The 18,304-nt window shown below is 42.5% G+C and overlaps 1 protein-coding gene across 1 annotated transcript in view; it reads right to left on the bottom strand.

Annotated features, from left to right (window-relative positions):
• Positions 1–110: 110 nt before the first annotated feature.
• lamc1 (laminin, gamma 1) overlaps positions 111–18,304 on the bottom strand; it is a 295,855-nt gene continuing 277,661 nt past the window's right edge. The window contains exons 24-28 of the mRNA XM_068037397.1: positions 17,449–17,563; positions 15,934–16,133; positions 10,512–10,670; positions 10,265–10,364; positions 111–2,815 (exon numbers count right to left, since the gene is read on the bottom strand). Coding sequence (XP_067893498.1) covers positions 2,559–2,815; positions 10,265–10,364; positions 10,512–10,670; positions 15,934–16,133; positions 17,449–17,563 — 831 coding nt within the window. The 3' untranslated portion in view covers positions 111–2,558. The remainder of the gene's footprint in view (positions 2,816–10,264; positions 10,365–10,511; positions 10,671–15,933; positions 16,134–17,448; positions 17,564–18,304) is intronic.

An 18,304-nucleotide genomic window follows, 5' to 3' on the forward strand; every position in this document is an offset into this window, starting at 1 on the left:
ACCAAAATCAAAATTATTGATGAACTTTTCACATAGCTATTCAATAGGATGCTAAAATGTAGGATAAGGAAGCATTTTAAGAGAACAAAAAACAATCAGTCTGAACAGGATTCCTGTAATACCACATTTTTATTTATTTAAATGGTACAATTTGATTTACAGGCAAAATGGTATTATTTGCCAGGCATTTTGGCCACTGTGTGGGGTCAAAATAGGTCTTAAGGAAAGCAGTGTTCTCAAGTCACACCATTACAAAAAGAATGTGCAACACACACAAGGAGACCTAGATAAAGATTACAAATATTGCGTCTTATAAATAAGAAATACTGTTTTATACATAAAATTGTATAAGTGTTGCACGTCTTTCCCAACAGTATGATGACATTTTAAGGCAAAAGGTTAAAAACAAAGGCATAGGACAAGACAGTATGGATCTGGTTCTCACGACAGAGTATGCTCGGAGTTTGTTGCATTTTTCCCATACTATAACGTCAATCATTCTGCACATGTCTATTCTACTGGTAGGACGTTAACCTCATACTTTTGATTAATTGACTTCCTTACACGATAAATACAAAGAACATATTACTGTTGTAAAAAGAAAAAAAATGCTGTATCTGCTAAGTACAGTGTCAGGAGAGGCTGTTAATAGTAAAAGTAGAGATGTAGCTCCTTGCTTCAGACATGATATTTGGGAAAGAGCGTGCAACCCTTTAGACCTGCCCAGTGCATATTAGATAAAGCCTGCATCCCTCATAGTAAAACTAATTCAGTGATAGTTTCAGGCACTAAATGTGCAATTATAGATGATTAAGTAATTAAGCAATAATAATGTTCAGCAGTGATAGTAATTACACGCAATAAATTGACTAAAAAGTATTACAAACAAAAATGAAACAGGCAAACACTGATTAAATTTTACATCAAGTCAGTTTGCAGAGGCAAATCAATCTGGCTGGCATTGCACTGTCAGGATAAAGGGCAAAGGGTACACACAATCCTTTCCCCACAAGGCATGTGTTGGAAAAGTAACAGTTCAGACCGCCAAACCTTTGTTCTCTCCAGTTTGTATAACAGTCTTAATTTATGAATTTTCATCTGGGCCAAATGCAGGGAATGCTTTAAACACAATAGTATAAAACAGAACATGTTTTTAACATACTTGGGTAGGGAAGTTGAAGTGGTGGTGGTTGGGGGGCGGGGGGGAAAGATGGTGGGAAGAGAGCATTCCAAATAGCCAAACTTGAATGTTTTAAAGGACATTTACACATCAATAATAATCTTTTAGGTGACTGATCACCGAATGAATGAAAGAGCGGCAGCCCTAAATAGGAAATAAAAACTAAGCTGTGTATACAAGCAAGCAAAATACCACAGAAATATGCAAGGCAAATGAGAAGCAGGTCTAAAATGTGGTTACTATTGATGACAGGATCTTGAAGGTAGGGAGGTAACTCAGAGCCAATCCTGAAACATTTATGGCCTGTATTTACACAAAAAAGACAACATTTCCTCATACTATTCCATGATAAAAAACATTCACACAAAAATATAACATTTGAAATAATTAATAGCACCAGTGTATCAGGTAATTTTATTTTCTTTTGCTAGGCGATGTACAAAGTTGCATAGAGTGTTGCTGTAAAAAATAAGTTCTGCTTTTGACTTTGATACAGATGAAGCAGCAGTCTTGGGAACGGAAATATAGTGTAGTTCACACACAATGCACTGTGCAAGACACTTCTATGGGCATTTCACTTCGTCACAAAGTAGTTGAAAATAAGGGAAAGAGGGAGCAGGGGGAAATTAGTATTGCAAAATTAATTCCATTTTCTAATGAGAAGACCAGCTTTCATGGTAACTTACAACATTAACATGGTGAATACTGCATATATTGTTCACAAAGTGACTTACTGCTAACCCTACAGCGATGTGTTTTAACACGCAGTTAGGAAGTGATGTGGTAAAAAGTTAAATGTTAATATGTTAATGATTCTAATCCTTCACAGCTAGTCTGGTCATTTAAAAGAGGAAAAACAGTATCCAACAATACAAAGCAATGTTAATACTCATGATGTGAATGCAATAAAGACCCAATGCCTCCAGGCAGCAGGAGGAGAGACAAACCTACATTAGCCTTTTTTGTTTGTTTTAACCACCATTATTCTGATCGAAGCTGCCCCTCTGCTTTCTCATTGCAGAAGGAGCCTCGGTGTTTGCCCATTGCAGAGAAGGGCCTGATACCTCAAGTCTAATGGTCTGGAGTGACTTAAATCAGGTTCATGGAGTGTGGCTTTCTTAGATTGTCCCTACAACACAGACTGGTTCATCCAGGATCCCAGTAGGTTGCCCTGTAGGTATGTCACTCGCACCCACCCCAATGTCCACAATCTTGTGCTTCATCCAAGCAGCTGCATTTGATGCCTGAGGAGTTTCATTTACAAGCCTCGGAACACTTAATGATGTTGTGTCAGACATTGAAAAAAATTTGGTAATAAGGCAATTTCTGTACAATGTCACTTTAGGTTTTGGGTAGGGCATGGTGACCAAGGAGGTGACTATGGAGTCTCCAGAGACTGGGTATTGTAACAGCCAGGAGGTAATGTTTGTTTGATGTCCTCGAGGTTTTTGATGTCCTTCAGGATATCTTGAATGTCTTGTTCATAGGTAATTATCGCATTGGCCTGCTCCTTTTCAGCCTTTTCTAGATCTGCCAACTTCCGTTCTAAATCACTATCCTTCATCTGATCCTTGGCATTGTTGAGAGTTTTCTCAATTTCTTTTAGCCGGTTAACGTCTACATTATCAAGCTGACCTGTAAAAACAAGCCCAAACAAATTAATCAATATTCCAGTGTGACAAGGAAATATCTGACAACTGTACAAACTCATCAAATTCAAACAGTATAGTTTATGTACTGCTGCAGAAGAAATGTAAATTCCCAATATTGTGGTTGAAGGCAGGCTAGGCTGGTAAATAAACAGGCACAGTTCCATCTTACAATGCAAAGCAAAGGACCCTTACTTCAAATATAATATATGATCATACCTTGGACATAGCTTGCATCAGGTACCTAAGTAATACTTCACCTACCTCAGCAGGTATTGAATGTGTGCAGGTAAGTAATTCACCATTACATTGTGAATGAAAGGAAACAACAGATAAATCACAAAACCCAAATTTGGTTACAAATTATGACAGACCTCAACAAGGTAATAACCTTGAGTACTACTCTCTGACTTAATAACCAACAGAAATGTTGCCATTGTTATGAGATATAAATCACTGCCATCTCAATACAATATATAATATAGTCAAGCACGCCTAGTCTTAACCTGGGAGTTAACATTACTAGTGGTTCGGGAAGGTGGTGCATTTGGTTGCACCATCCAATGGATAGGGTATTTTTGTGCAGCTTTGATTTAGTAGCTGTCACTTTAAATTCTGTCAACACACTAAGCAGTTTAAAAAATAGCTGTGGTTAGAATTTACGTCCTCAGCCTAATTTGATACAAATGTTGCAAGGTTTTTACCAACTATCTCCAAAATTACAAGCTTGAGTGGGGAACCAGGCTATGTAATTCGAACAAACGTTACTGCGTGATCAAGGGAAGGTTCGTAGGAACAGGAGGAAGCCATTTCGACTCTCGAGCCTGTTCTGTCATTCAATGAGATCATAGCTGATCTACAATCCAACTCCATATACTTACTTTTCCCCATATCCCTTTATACCTTTGGTTAATAAAAATTAATCAATCTCAGTTTTAAAAACAATTGATCTAGCATCAGTTGCCATTTGTGGAAAAAGGTTCCAAATGTCGATCACCCTTTGTGCTTAGCAGTATTCCCTAATTTCACTCCTGAAAGATCCGCCTCTAATTTTTAAGACTATGCCACCTAGTCTTAGATTTAGATAGGTTCTATCTATCCTATGTGTTCCCCTTAATATCTTGAAGCACTTGATCACATCACCCCTTAACCTTCAAAATTCTAGGAAATACAACCTTAGTTTGTGCAATCTCTCCTTGTATTTTAACCCTTGGAGTCCAGGGCCGTAATTTTACCCTCGGTGGACAGGAGCCGTCCACCGACTGAAAAGTCAGTGGCGATCCCGCTTCCGCCTGGCCTGGGGACCAAACTGCCTTTTGCAGTTCCCAGGCCCTTAATTGATCAGAGGAAATGGAGCTGCCAGCCAGCAGCTCTCTGTCCCAGCAGCGCCACTGGGAGCGGTGGCCACTGCTGGGACTGCTACCCAGCTGAAGACCAAAGATTCGGGGAGCCCTGGAGAACTGGTAACTTTTTGGGGCCTCGCCGGGGGCCATCAGTTGGGCGCTGGTCATGCAAGGGAGGCCGATTGGGGGGATGGGGGGCATGTTGGACGTTGGGGGTGGTTGGGGCATCGGGGGCAGCACTCTGCTGAGCACAGAAGGGACACCCCCCCAGCCCATCAGAAAGTCACCTACTTTTAACAGGTTGCTTTTCTCAGGCTTGGGCCGCCCGCCTGCCAACAGTAAAATCCCCATAGTGGTGGGCGAAGGCCCTTAAGTGGCCGTTAACTGGTCACTTAAGGGCCTTGATTGGTCTAGGCAGGTGGGCCGTTTCGCCGCAGCTGCACTGCGTAAAGGGCCCCCCCCCCAGCCCCTCACTCCATTTTACGCACCCCCCCACCACCATCCCACTCTTTGGGGGGGGGGGGGGGGGGTGTAAAAGTTCCGCCTAGATGTCATTCTAGTACGGTGCACTCCCTTCTAGGACAATAAATCCTTCCTAAGATGTGTTGCCCGGAAATGCTTGCTGTAAGCTATGGGCTGAATTTCATTTGGCAGCAGGTGGGAAAATGGCAGCCTACACATACAGGCTGCGCGCCACAATGCAATCGCAATCTAGCGCGTGGCGGCTCATTTAAATACTCAGGGTGAGCCAACCTCCCTCAATCACGTGGCAGGGGACGGCCTCAGCGACACTGTGAAGAGTGGCAGCTGCCTCTGTGCAGGTGCTGGCGCCATTTTTAAAGGGCTGTCAAACCTGCCACAAAAATTGCACAGCTGAACCCTGTACCAAACCCACTACACTGCAAATATATTGTAGCCCCATTTCCCCTCCCAAAACACTTCAACTCCCGAGTTGACCTCTCCCCTTCCTCCCACCCTCAACTGCACAAAGTGCAGAGGTCACCCCTTCCCCACCACCCCCCCACACACACAACCCCACCCACCTTACTAAGAATTCTAAGGTCCTCTCTCCCCACCCTGGTGGCGCCAGCTTTCCCTGGACAGGAAAGTGAAGACGTGCGAGTGCTGCCAGCACACGGAAGATCCCAGGCAGCCGGTAAGATCGCGGTGAATTTTATTTAAACTGATTGATTGCCTTTTTAAAAAAAATTTGTTCGAGGGATGTGGCAGTTGCTGGCTAGGACAGCAATTATTGCCCATTCCTAATTGCCCGCGAGAAGGTAGTGGTGATCTGCCTTCTTGAACTGATGCAGTCCACATAGTGTAGGTACACCCACAGTGCTGTTAGGAAGGGAGTTCCAGGATTTTGACCCAGCAACAGTGAAGGAACGGTGATATAGTTCCAAGTCAGGATGGTGTGTGGTTTGGAGGGGAACCTGCAGGTGGTGGTGTTCCCATGCATCTGCCGCCCTTGTCCTTCTAGTTGGTAGAGATCGGGTTTGGAAGATGCTGTCTAAGGATCCTTGGTGTGTTGCTGCAGTGCATCTTGTAGATGTTACACACTGCTGCCACTGTGCGTCGGTGGTGGAGAGAGTGAATGTTTGTGGATGGGGTGCTAATCAAGTGGCTGCTTTGTCCTGGATGGTGTCAAGCTTCTTGAGTGTTGTTGGAGCTGCACACATCCAGGCAAGTGCAGAATATTCCATCACACTCCTGACTTTTGCCTTGTAGATGGTGGACAGGCTTTGGGGGGTCAGGAGGTGAGTTACTCACCACAGGATTTCTAGCCTCTGACCTGCTCTTGTAGCCATGGTATTTATATGGCTACTCCAGTTCAGTTTCTGGTCAATGGTAGCCCCTAGGATGTTGATAGTGGGGGATTCAGCGATGGTAATGCCATTGAATGTCAAGGGGAGATGGTTAGATTGTCTCTTATTGGAGATGGTCATTGCCTGGCACTTGTGTGGCACGAATGTTACTTGCCACTTACCAGCCTCAACCTGGATATTATCCAGGTCTTGTTGCATTTCTACATGGATTGCTTCAGTATCTGAGGAGTCACGAATGGTGCTGAACATTGTGCAATCATCAGCGAACATCCCCACTTCTGACCTTATGATTGAAAGAAGGTCATTGATGAAGCAGCTGAAGATGGTTGGGCCTAGGACACTACCCTGAGGAACTCCTTCAGTGATGCCCTGGAGCTGAGGTGATTGACCTCCAACAACCACAACCATTTTCCTTTGCGCTCAGTATGACTCCAATCAGTGGAGTTTCCCCCCGATTCCCATTGACACCAGTTTTGCTCGGGCTCCTTGATGCAATACTCAGTCAAATGCTGCCTTGATATCAAGGGCTGTCACTCTCACCTCACCTCTTGAATTCAGCTCTTTTATCCATGTCTGAACCAAGGCTGTAATGTGGTCAGGAGTTGAATGGGCCCGGTGGAACCTAAACTGAGCAGGTTACTGCTAAGCAAGTGCCACTTGATTGCACTGTCAACGACACCTTCCATCACTTTACTGATGATCGAGAGTAGACTGATGGGTGGTAATTGGCTGGGTTGGATTTGTCCTGGGGGGTGCAGCCATGGAGCCTCACAGCCACTGGGAAGATCGGGCCCGGCAATCCCCGATCTTCCGCTCTCCACCACCCAACCCCCCCCCCAACCACCCTGCCATGGAGCCTGACGTCGGGAGCTCAACAAAATTCAGCCTTATGTGCGGTCTAACCAAGGCTATGTATCGCTGTAGCATAACTTCTGCCCCCTTGTATTCTAGTTCTCGAGGTATAAAGGCGGGAATTCCATCACCCTTTCTGATTATTTTTCAGTACCTGTTCACAACATTTTGATGCTTTACGTTTCTGGACCTTAAAGTCTCTTTGGATTTCTAGTTTTTCCACTATCTAGTAATTATCCTGTTCTATCCATTTTAGGTCCAAGGTGGATGAAAGAGAGAGTTGGGTTAAATGGGTCATTTTCAGGTTGGCAAGCTGTAACTAATGGAGTGCCACAGGGATCAGTGCTGGAGCCTCAACTATTTACAATCTGTATCAATGACTTGGATGAAGGTATGGTTGCTAAATTTGCTGTTGACACAAAGATAGGTAGGAGAGTAAGTTGCGAAGAGGACATAAAAAGAGTCTACAAAGGGATATAGATAGGTTAAGTGAGTGGACAAAGATTTGGCAGATGGAGTATAATGTGGAAAAGTGTGAACTTGTCCACTTTGGCCGGAACATGAAACACAAAGTTAGTATGCAGGTACAGTAAGTGATTAAGAAGGCAAATGCAATGTTGTCGTTTATTGCAAGGGGAATGGAATATAAAAGTAGCGGTGTTTTGCTACAGTTGTACAGGGCATTGGTGAGACCACATCTAGAGTAGTGTGCACAGTTTTGGTCTCCTTACTTAAGAAAGGATTATAATGGCACTGGAAGCAGTTCAGAGTAGCACTGGACTGATTCCTGGGATGAGAGGGTTATCTTATGAGGAAAGGTTGGACAGTTTGAGTCTGTATTCATTGGAGTTTAGAAGGATGAGAGGTGATCTTATTGAAACATATAAGATCCTGAGGAGACTTGACAGGGTGGATGTTGAATGGATGTTTCCACTTGTGGGAGAGACTAAAACTAGGGGTCACAGATTAAATTTAAGGGGTCTCCCATTTAAGACAGAGATGAGAAGAATTTTTTTCTCTGAGGGTCATGAGTCTGTGGAACTCTCTTCCCCTGAGAGCAGTGGAGGCAGGGTCATTGAATGTTTTTAAGGCAGAGGTAGACAGATTCTTGACAAACAAGGGAGTCAAAGGGTATCGGGGGTAGGCAGGAAAGTGGAGTTGAGTCCACAAACAGATCAGCCATAATCTTGGGTTGAATAGCCTACTCCTGCTCCTAGTTTGTATGTTCGATGTATGTTTTTATAAAATATAAAAATAATTGTGTATTATCAATTCCAAAATACAGCAATTTAGTATAAAAACTGTAGTTATTTTCCTTTTGAGAAGCTAAGTAGCATAATTTATACTATAGATGTTACTGTTATTTATTAATTTGTGCATGTTATATAAATTCACTTGACAGTTAAAGTTTGAAGCAAGATCTACTGTTATGATCTGTTACTTTTCAGAGATCAGAGAAAGGTTCTGTGGAGGCTGTGTATAATTCCAGTAACTATAGTAATTACCATCAAGGTTCTTCCTGTTAGTTATTCTGGAAAATTACTGAAAGGTTAGCCAGATATCAGGACACGTGCAAATGCCTCTTGAACTGAGAGGGTGTTGGGGCTCACCTATGTGAGTAATTTGAAGTATAGAAGTTGAAAAAGCTACAGCAAGAGTAGGAAAGGTTGTGATCCCACACAAACCTAATGTAGAAATTTGTACTTGTTAATCTACTTGCTTCCCACCAAAATTACTGAGAGGTATTTACTGAAGTGTTTGGCTATTTTTCTCTGCAAAATCTCAAAGCATATTGTATCTGGGAAAGACAGCAAGTTTATATAAATTAGTGTCATGTACAGGATGAAAATGTCAGTGTGTGTGAAAATCTACATATTAGAATCCTTGATTCATACTTCATTGAAAAATTAATCATGTTAAAATGCAGTTGAACGAAAAGAAATCCAAACTAAATAAATGGAACATATCTATAAATAATGTTTTAATTGGACAGAGCATTTTCCCATGTTTTCCTCATAGTGCCTTGAAGGAAGCCAGGTTCCACCGCCCATTCTGGAATGAACTAAGTAGAGCAACAGTAGAAATTAGGAAAGTAGGGGAAGTTTTATGTTAAGGTCAGAAAGGCTGCCATTTCTCCATCTACTGTTATCTTGAAAAGCCTTAGAAGTAACAGTCTCTTCTTCAGAAAGAGTGGGGGAGAATTTAAACCTATTACCACCGTATTATTAAATAAGTTCTCAATATTTAAACTGCGGACTTGTTTGACTTAAAAAGGAGCATTTCAGATTTTTCAAGAAAACGAAGTATCTAGCTGAAGATATTTTCTTGCTAGACATTCAGATAATTTTGTGATAAAGCAGGTACTATATCTGCTGCAGAACAAACTTCTACAATGCAGTATGCATACAATTTTCCACACCAGGTGAATGTGATCAAATCTCTGTACACACTTTGTTTACAGATCAGTGTTTTGGAAAGTACCTGCTACCTGGTAACATTCATCATCAGGTCCAAATCTTTATCCAAATTAATAACTCATGCACATCAATGTCCTGTGTATCAGGAGAATAGTTTTAACGGTTATTTTCACACCAATAACCATAAGGCTACCTTAAAGGGGCCAACCTCATTTTTGATTTTAAAAAAGATTTTTCGCTATGTTGGCAAACCATCCTAAGAGTTTTATGAAAATTGTATTCTTTTAATAGGCTCCAACAGGCTGCCACCTGGAAAACTTAAACTTGTCATACTGTCATCACTGGCACAAATTAAGATATACCTGCAATGCTGCATTTACTAGTACCTGAAACATTTCTCCAGTGATTGCTCCCAGTAGTTCTCCTGTAGAAGCCACCCTGCTTACATTGCCTGGTGGCTCCTACAGTAACTAGATAAACTTGCAATGAATTACACATGTACAGTTGTCATGATCAACCTTTTTTTGTTCAATGCTGCAACCTACACAATGGCTGGGAAGTGCAGATCAGTGATGGTGAAATTGCTTTGCCGGCCATATGGGAAGTGGGAGCAAGTCATTTGCTGCTGGTGAGCATGGGTTTTTGGCAGTCTCTGCCAGTAAGCTGTTTATGTTGCTGGAGATAGCACAGGTCAAAACCAGCTTTTTTACCTTTGTGCTGTGCCTGTGACCACTTTGTTTACACTCGCTGCTTGCTGCCAACTACAGAGGCACAATTACTGGAAACCCACAAACATATGAGCTATAGGATTGGGAAATCTTTCCAACCCTCATGAAACAAAATGAATGAAGTAACCTGGAAATCACCTGCAGGGAAGGCCAGGGCCAACCTTTACTGAAACTCAAATTAGTCCATGTATTGCAAAAACAGGCCATAAATTTTTTGCTTCATTTGATCAACATAAATTAGGCACTATAAATCCAGTAATACCTACCCAGTTCTCCCAAAAGCTTATTGATGGTATTTAGCACACCCTGCACAGCCTTTTTGGCCTTTCTTGCCTGTTCATCAGCCTCTTTCGCAGCTTGCGAAGCCTAAAGGGGAACATTTTGCGAATATGCTTAGAATTCCAAAACCAGATTCAATAGGAAAACAAATCAAAAATAATAGACAGCTCTTAATGATGCAGGTTTTGTATAATTGAATTTTAAGAGTTAATTCAGAAACTTGAAGACCCTCACCATATCTGCCATCATCATGTCTTGGTCTGCTTCATCCTTCTTCCCTGCAAGTTCATCCTCTGCTTCTTTCAGTCGTTTCATCATGTCACTTACTTCTTCCTCCAAGTCCATGGCATCATTAAAGGTGCCATCTGCATCCTGTTTTGTCTTAGCAGCACTCTACAAAGAAAAGCATCGGCCAAGCATTTAGCCAACAGCTACGAGCTTAAAATGCTACTCATAATTAAAGGCAGTGTCACTGAAGTAAAACGGCCTGATCATGCCTGAACCTTCTTTAAAATAAAAACTGAAATAAGCCTGAACTTGCTATAACAGATTACATGGGAGCTCTGAATTGGAATATTAATACAGTTTGTTCCAGGAAACACATTTACCCAGAAACCTCTTAAATGGCATAAAACTTCACATACAACATCTTGTATAGAATTAATTCACTTTAACTAACCATTCTTTTAATTGCTTAAATTCTAATGCTGATACGGCTAAAAACACACAGATCTGAATCAGCCATTGGATATTTCACATTACAAAGATTAACAATGCACACTGCCTATCAGAGATACCTACTTCATCTTATTACAGATAAGAGCAAATATCTAATTCCTACACAATTATCAGTCAGCACGGATGCCGAATATAAATGAGCACCTGACATCCGCAATGGAAATAAGGCTGGTGCAATGAGTGAAACTACCCAGTATATTAAAACTGTAGACATTATTATTTTTAGGTTAATTTAAATATGCAGCTTCAATTAAGATCCACATCACACACTGAATGTGAAGGAGGGAGTTTGGTAAGTGAGTGAATTTTAAGGGTTAACCTCTCAAGACTAGTTTTTGTTTGGTTTTCATCTAGCAAATAATTGAAATTCCTGTTTCAGTTAAGAGGTAAGTTAGGTTTCCTGCAGTTTTAAACAGGGGTATACTAACACTGAGTATCTGTAGATAGTTAATTAGTTAATGTCACCCCACTATTTAAGGGAAGGAGAGAGAAAACAGGGAATTACAGACCTGCTAGCCTAACATCGACCTTACAAAGTCCTCCTTACTAACATCTGGGGACTTGTGCCAAAGTTGGGAGACCTGTCTCACAGACTAGTCAAGCAACAGCCTGACATAGTCATACTCACGGAATCATACCTTACAGATAATGTCCCAGACACCACCATCACCGGGTATGTCCTGTCCCACCGGTAGGACAGACCCAGCAGAGGTGGCAGCACAGTGGTATACAATCAGGAGGGAGTTGCCCCGGGAGGCCACAACATCGACTCCTGATCCCGTGAAGTCTCATGGCATCAGGTCAAACATAGGCAAGGAAACCTCCTGCTGATTACCACCTACCTCCCTCCCTCAGCTGATGAGTCAGTACTCCTCCATGTTGAACACCACTTGGAGGAAGCTCAGAGAGTGGCAAGGGCGCAGAATGTACTCTGGGTGGGGAACTTCAATGTCCGTCACCAAGACTGGCTTGGTAGCACAACTACTGACTAAGTCCTAAAGGACATAGCTGCTAGACTGGGTCTGCAGCAGGTGGTGAGGGAACCAAGAGGGAAAAACATACTTGACCTCGTCCTCACCAATCTGCCTGCCACAGATGCATCTGTCCATGACAGTATTGGTAGGAGTGACCACCGCACAGCCCTTGTGGAGATGAAGTCCCGCCTTCACATTGAGGATACCGTCCATTGTGTTGCGTGGCACTACCACCATACTATATGGGATAGATTTCGAACAGATCTAGCAATGCAAAACTGGGCATCCATGAGGCGCTGTGGGCCATCAGCAGCAGCAGAATTGTACTCAACCGCAATCTATAACCTCATGGCCCGGCATATCCCCCACTCTACCATTATCAAACCAGGACACCAACCCTGGTTCAAAGAAGACTGCAGGAGGGCATGCCAGGAGCAGTACCAGGCATACCTCAAAATGAGGTGTAAACCTGGTGAAACTACAACAGAGGACTACTTGCATGCCAAACTACGTAAGCAGCATAACCAACAGATCAGATCTAAGCTCTGCAGTCCTGCCACATCCAGCCATGAATGGTGGTGGACAATTAAACAACTAACTGGAGGAGGTGGCTCCACAAATATCCCCACCCTCAATGATGGGGGAGCCCCGCACATCAGTGCGAAAGATAAGGCTGAAGCATTTGCAACAATCTTCAGCCAGAAGTGCCGACTTGATGATCCATCTCAGCCTCCTCCTAAAGTCCCCAGCATCACAGATGCCAGACTTCAGCCAATTCAATTAACCCCGTCTGATATCAAGAAACGATTGAAGGGACTGGATACTGCAAAGGCTATGGGCCCTGACAATATTCCAGCAACAGTATTAAAGACCTGTGCTCCAGAACTTGCCGCACCCCTAGCCAAGCTGTACCAGTACAGCTACAACACTGGCATCTACCCGGCAATGTGGAAAACTGCCCAGGTATGTCCTGTACCCAAAAAGCAGGACAAGTCCAACCTGGCCAATTACCGCCCATCAGTCTACTCTCAATCATCAGTAAAGTGATGGAAGTATGGCAAAAAGGAGCCCTAGCAAAACTGGAGTCAATGGGAATCAGGGGGAAAACTCTCCGCTTGTTGGAGTCATACCTATTGCAAAAGAAGATGGTTGTGGTTGTTGGAGGTCAGATACTGAAGCAGTCTGTGTAGAAATGCAGCAAGACCTGGACAATATCCAGGCTTGGACTGATAAGTGGCAAGTAACATTCGCACCACACAAGTGCCAGGCAATGACCATCTCCAACAAGAGAGAATCTAACCATCTCCCCATGACATTCAATGGCATTACCATCGCTGAATCCCCTACTATCAACATCCTAGGGGCTACCATTGACCAGAAACTGAACTAGAGTAGCCATATAAATACCATGGCTACAAGAGCAGGTCAGAGGTTAGGAATCTTGCGGTGAGTAATCTTCTCCTAACTCCCCAAAGCCTGTCCGCCATTTACAAGGCACAAGTCAGGAGTGTGATGGAATACTCTCCACTTGCCTGGATGGGTGCAGCTCGAGCAACACTCTAGAGGTTCGACACCATCCAGGACAAAGCAGCCCGCTTGATTGGCACTCCATCCACCACCGACGCACTGTGGCAGCAGTGTGTACCATCTACAAGATGCACTGCAGCAACGCACCAAGGCTCCTTAGACAGCACCTTCCAAACCCGCGACCTCTACCAACTAGATGGACAAGGGCAGCAAATGCATGGGAACATCACCACCTGCAAGTTCCCCTCCAAGTCACACACCACCCTGACTCGGAACTCTATCGCTGTTCTTTCACTGTCGCTGGGTCAAAATCCTAGAACTCCCTTCCTAACAGCACTGTGAGTGTACCTACCCCACATGGACTGCAGCAGTTCAAGAAGGCAGTTCACCACCAGCTTCTCATGGGCAATTAGGGATGGGCAATAAATGGACACTTGGAAAATAATGATCTGATTGGGCAAAGTCAACATGGATTTATGAACGGGAAATCATGTTGGATGAACCTGTTCAAGTTTTTTGAGGATGTTACGAACAGAATTGATAAAGGGGAGTCAATGGACATGGTATGCTTGGATTTTCAGAAGACTTTTGACAAAGTCCCCCACAACAGGTTGGTGAGCAAAATTAAAACACATGGGATAGGAAGTAATATACTGGTATGGATTAAGGATTGGCTAACGGGCAGAAAGCAGAGAGTAGGAATAAATGGGTCATTCTCACGACTAGCGGGGTACCGCTGAGATCAGTACTTGGGCCCCAGCTGTTCACAATATATATCAATGATTTGGACGTGGGGACCAAATGTAGTATTTCCAAGTTCATGGATGACACAAAACTAGGTGGGAATGTGTGTTGAGGAAGATGCACAGGGCTTCAAGGGGATTTGGACAGACATAGTGAGTGAGCAAGAACGTAGCAAATGGAATATAATGTGGAAAAATGTGAGGTTATCCACTTTGGTAGGAGGAACACATATGGCAAGAGATTAGAAAGTGTAGATATACAAATGGACCTGGGTGCCCTTACCAATAAGGTCACTGAAAGCTAACATGCTGATGCAGCAAGCAATTAGGAAGGCTAATGGCATGTTAGCCTTTATCGCAAGAGGATTTGAGTGCAGGAGTAGTGAAGTCACACTTCAATTGTATAGAACCTTGGTTAGACCACACTTGGAGTACTGTGTGCAGTTTTGGTCCCCTTACCTTAGGAAGGAAATTACTGCCATAGAGGGAGTGCAACGAAGGTTCACCAGACTTGTTCCCGGGATGGCAGGACTGTCCATTGAAGAGAGCTTGGGGAACCTGGACTAAAGGCCGGCTACCCGAACCAAACCCAATGGGACCAGACGACAGGTGTCGGGTTCGGGTCGGGTCGGACTTCCAGGTCCGGCGTTCAGGCTCGGCTCGGGTCGGACACGCTCTATCACAACCTCAGGTAAGTGGCTCCACTGTTAATGTGACTAGAAAGGTGGCTTTGTTAGTTATTTTAAGCTTCTGCAGATAAGCAACAAAGTGAAAAACAGAAGGTAGGTTAACTGATGGTCGGGTCAGGCCGGGTCGGGCGCGAGAAAAAATGGAAGGACCCGGGCTGGGTCGGGCTCGGGGTTAGATGTGGTTCTGTCGGACCCAACCCAGCCTTTAACCAGGGCCTGTATTCTCTAGAGTTTCAAAGAATGAGAGGTGATCTCATTGAAACCTACAAAATACTTGAAGGGATAGACGGAGTAGATGCAGCTAAGATGTTTCCCCTGGTTGGGGAGTTTAGAACCAGCGGATACAATTTCAAAATCAGGGGGAAGCCACTTAGGACAGAAATGAGGAGAAATTTATTTACTCAGAGGGTTGTGAATCTTTGGAATTCTTTATCCCAGAGGGCTGTGGAAGCTCACTCATTGAGTATGTTTAAAGCAGAGATTGACAGATTTTTAAATACAAATGACATAAGGGGATATGAGGATAGTGTGTGTAAAAGGCATTGAAGTAGATGATCAGCCATGATCGTATTGAATGGGGGGCAGGCTCGATGGGCTGAATGGCCTACTCCTGCTCCTATGTAGGTGCTGTGTTACAGGAAATATGTAGCATAAAACTGTACAAAAATCTCATTTTTTAAAAAAAAATTTCAAGGTACCTAAAGCCCTAATTCAGTAGAACTCTTTGTAGACGCACATCATTCTGAAGTGATCTTCCAGATTTCAAGTTGAATACATGTTGAAACAATTTAAATACACTGGCTTTACAGACATCTGAAGGTGACAGAATTAAGGTACAAGGTACTGGACCAAAACTTTGTGCTGAATAATGCACACTGGCTGCTCTATACAAGAATTATAGTTACTGAAGGCAGGCTACAAGAAAGCCAATAGACTCAATAGAATTCTTAATTGCAACTGTCCACACAAAATTACATCTTTTTACCTTTTGTAAGGATTTTGCGATTTGCTCTGCATCCTCAGCTTTTTTTTTGGCTTCAGAAGCATCCATTCTTGCATTTCCCAATGCATCCTCAGCCTGTTTTGTCTTTGCATTGGCATCATCAATAGTCCTCCTGATGTCTGGTATTTTTTTCAACGCTTCTTCTGCTGCTGTCTTGTTGTCATTCACTCTCTTGTCAAAATCTGCAACAAAAAAAATCATTTGGCTACTATTACTTGAACATGATCCAGAGCAGCTGCTGTTCCCTTGGTTAATATTTATCTGTTTATTTTTTTGCTTCCTCTTAATCACTGGCAAGGTTAGTCGCATTTTTCCTTTACTCTCCAGAGTAATTTGAAATAGAAATGCATGTCTATTCCATTTCAAAAAAGTATATGTGGCCACTATACATTCTTAGGATCAGTCCAACAAACAAAGAGAAATGAGCATCTGCTAAGGTTATTACAGCTGGATCCAAAATACCACAGATCTATAGCAATCTGAACAGAATTGCATTATTGCTGTATACTATCAATATACATTTGTAACAGTTTCCTAAAATTGTACAAGTAGCAGAATAAAACTGTCCCTTTGCATAATTGGTTAAGTGTCTTACTTTAAAGCCTGAGTATGAAAAGAAGAAAACATATAGCACCTTTTATGTTCTCAGGATGTACCAAAGTACTTCACACTCAATGAAGTACTTTTGAAATGCAGTCATTGTTGTTTTGCAGACAAACTGATTTACACACAGCAAGATCCCCTCATCATTTATATGAAGGATCAGTTAATCGGTTCTGGTGGTTTTGGTTGATGGATAAATGTTGGGCAGGGGTGGATAATTCCCTACCCTTCTTCAAATTGTGTCATGGGATCAATTTATGCCACCTGCATAGGCAGACAAGACATTGATTTAATGTCTCACCCGAAAGATGGCACCTCCAACAAACACCATGAAGTGTCAGCCCAGATTATGTGCTGAAGTCCTAGAGTGGAGCTTTGACTCCAACTTCCCCACTGAGATACATTAAAGAAACTAATCAGCATAAACCTGTGAATGATCTAAGAAATAAGAATATACATCAATTTTAGAAACTCAACCACATTGACCTAGAATGTTGTGCAATTTTAAAGAAACTGGAACCCCCAAAAAAAGAGTTTCCAAAGTTCTAAAGGGTCTCTGACCTGAAATGTTAACTCTGCTTCGCGCTGCACAGATGCTGTCAGACCTGCTGAGTATTTCCAGCATTTCTTGTTTTTATTTCAGATTTCCAGCATCTGCAGTACTTTGCTTTTATTTTGGAGCTTCCAATACCAATAGTTCTGTGTACAAATATTCTCTGTTCTCTTTCCAACATCTTCTAAAGATGGCACATGTCAGAATTTAACAGTAGCATACTAAAACTAGAAGTTAAACAGAGGAGCTGGCTGGATCTTGGGTTGACCATTTTCTAGTCAAAGGCCTTTTTGTTGGGTGCATCTCCATAATTTATCACACAAAAATATCAGTTTACAGACCTTGCAGATTTTTGAGAATATCTTGAGCCTCCTGCAGCGTAGCCTTCCCTTTCTTGGCAGCATCTTCAGCCAAGGCTTTAGCAGCATCGGCACGAGCTAGCAACTGGTCAGCAGTCTTTAAGACAGAAAAAAAGTCAGAATAAACATTTTCTTGGTCATCTATGGATTCCAGACTAAATCACTGAGCAACTTGAAAGTTTAATTTTATAGCTATAAACCTCATGTTCTACCATCATTATCCATTTGGGTTACCCTATTCAAATTTTCCATATTCAATGCTTTTATAAGTTGTAACACCTCAGTCATATACCCCTTAAATGTAAGTTTCTCCAAAGTGAACTGTTACTCTAAGCCTATCCAAAGTAACAGAGATCTTAATTTAGGCATACATGTTGTCCTCCTCTATACCTTCTCCAAAAATTAAAATATCTATCACTGGCATGCTCCTATGACCCCATATGTGGATGAGCCAAATCATTATACAGCACAATAGTGGATTTAATTTTGCACTTTATTTACTTAGTAGAAAACTATTTGGTTTCCCCATAGCTGGCTTACATTGCTTCTGAACCTCAAGCAAGCCTCAGTGACTACCTTTCCACCTCTATTAATTTAATGGGTACTCATGCACGGTGTATACATTGCTCAAGTTTTCTGGCCCTTTGTGCACAGGACAGCACTTTCTACACTGAATAATATTTGCCATTTATTCAACAGCTCACTAACTGAAAATCAGCCGAAGTCTCCTTATTGCAAATCCTTGCACACATTTTTCTATAACCTGGAATTTGAATAGCCAAACTGTTGCTGTCCTGAGATTATTAAAAAAGTAGTGAACAGAAAAAGAGCCAAGGAA

Source organism: Heterodontus francisci, chromosome 8 (genome assembly GCF_036365525.1).
Source record: "Heterodontus francisci isolate sHetFra1 chromosome 8, sHetFra1.hap1, whole genome shotgun sequence".
Lineage (NCBI taxonomy): Eukaryota > Metazoa > Chordata > Chondrichthyes > Heterodontiformes > Heterodontidae > Heterodontus > Heterodontus francisci.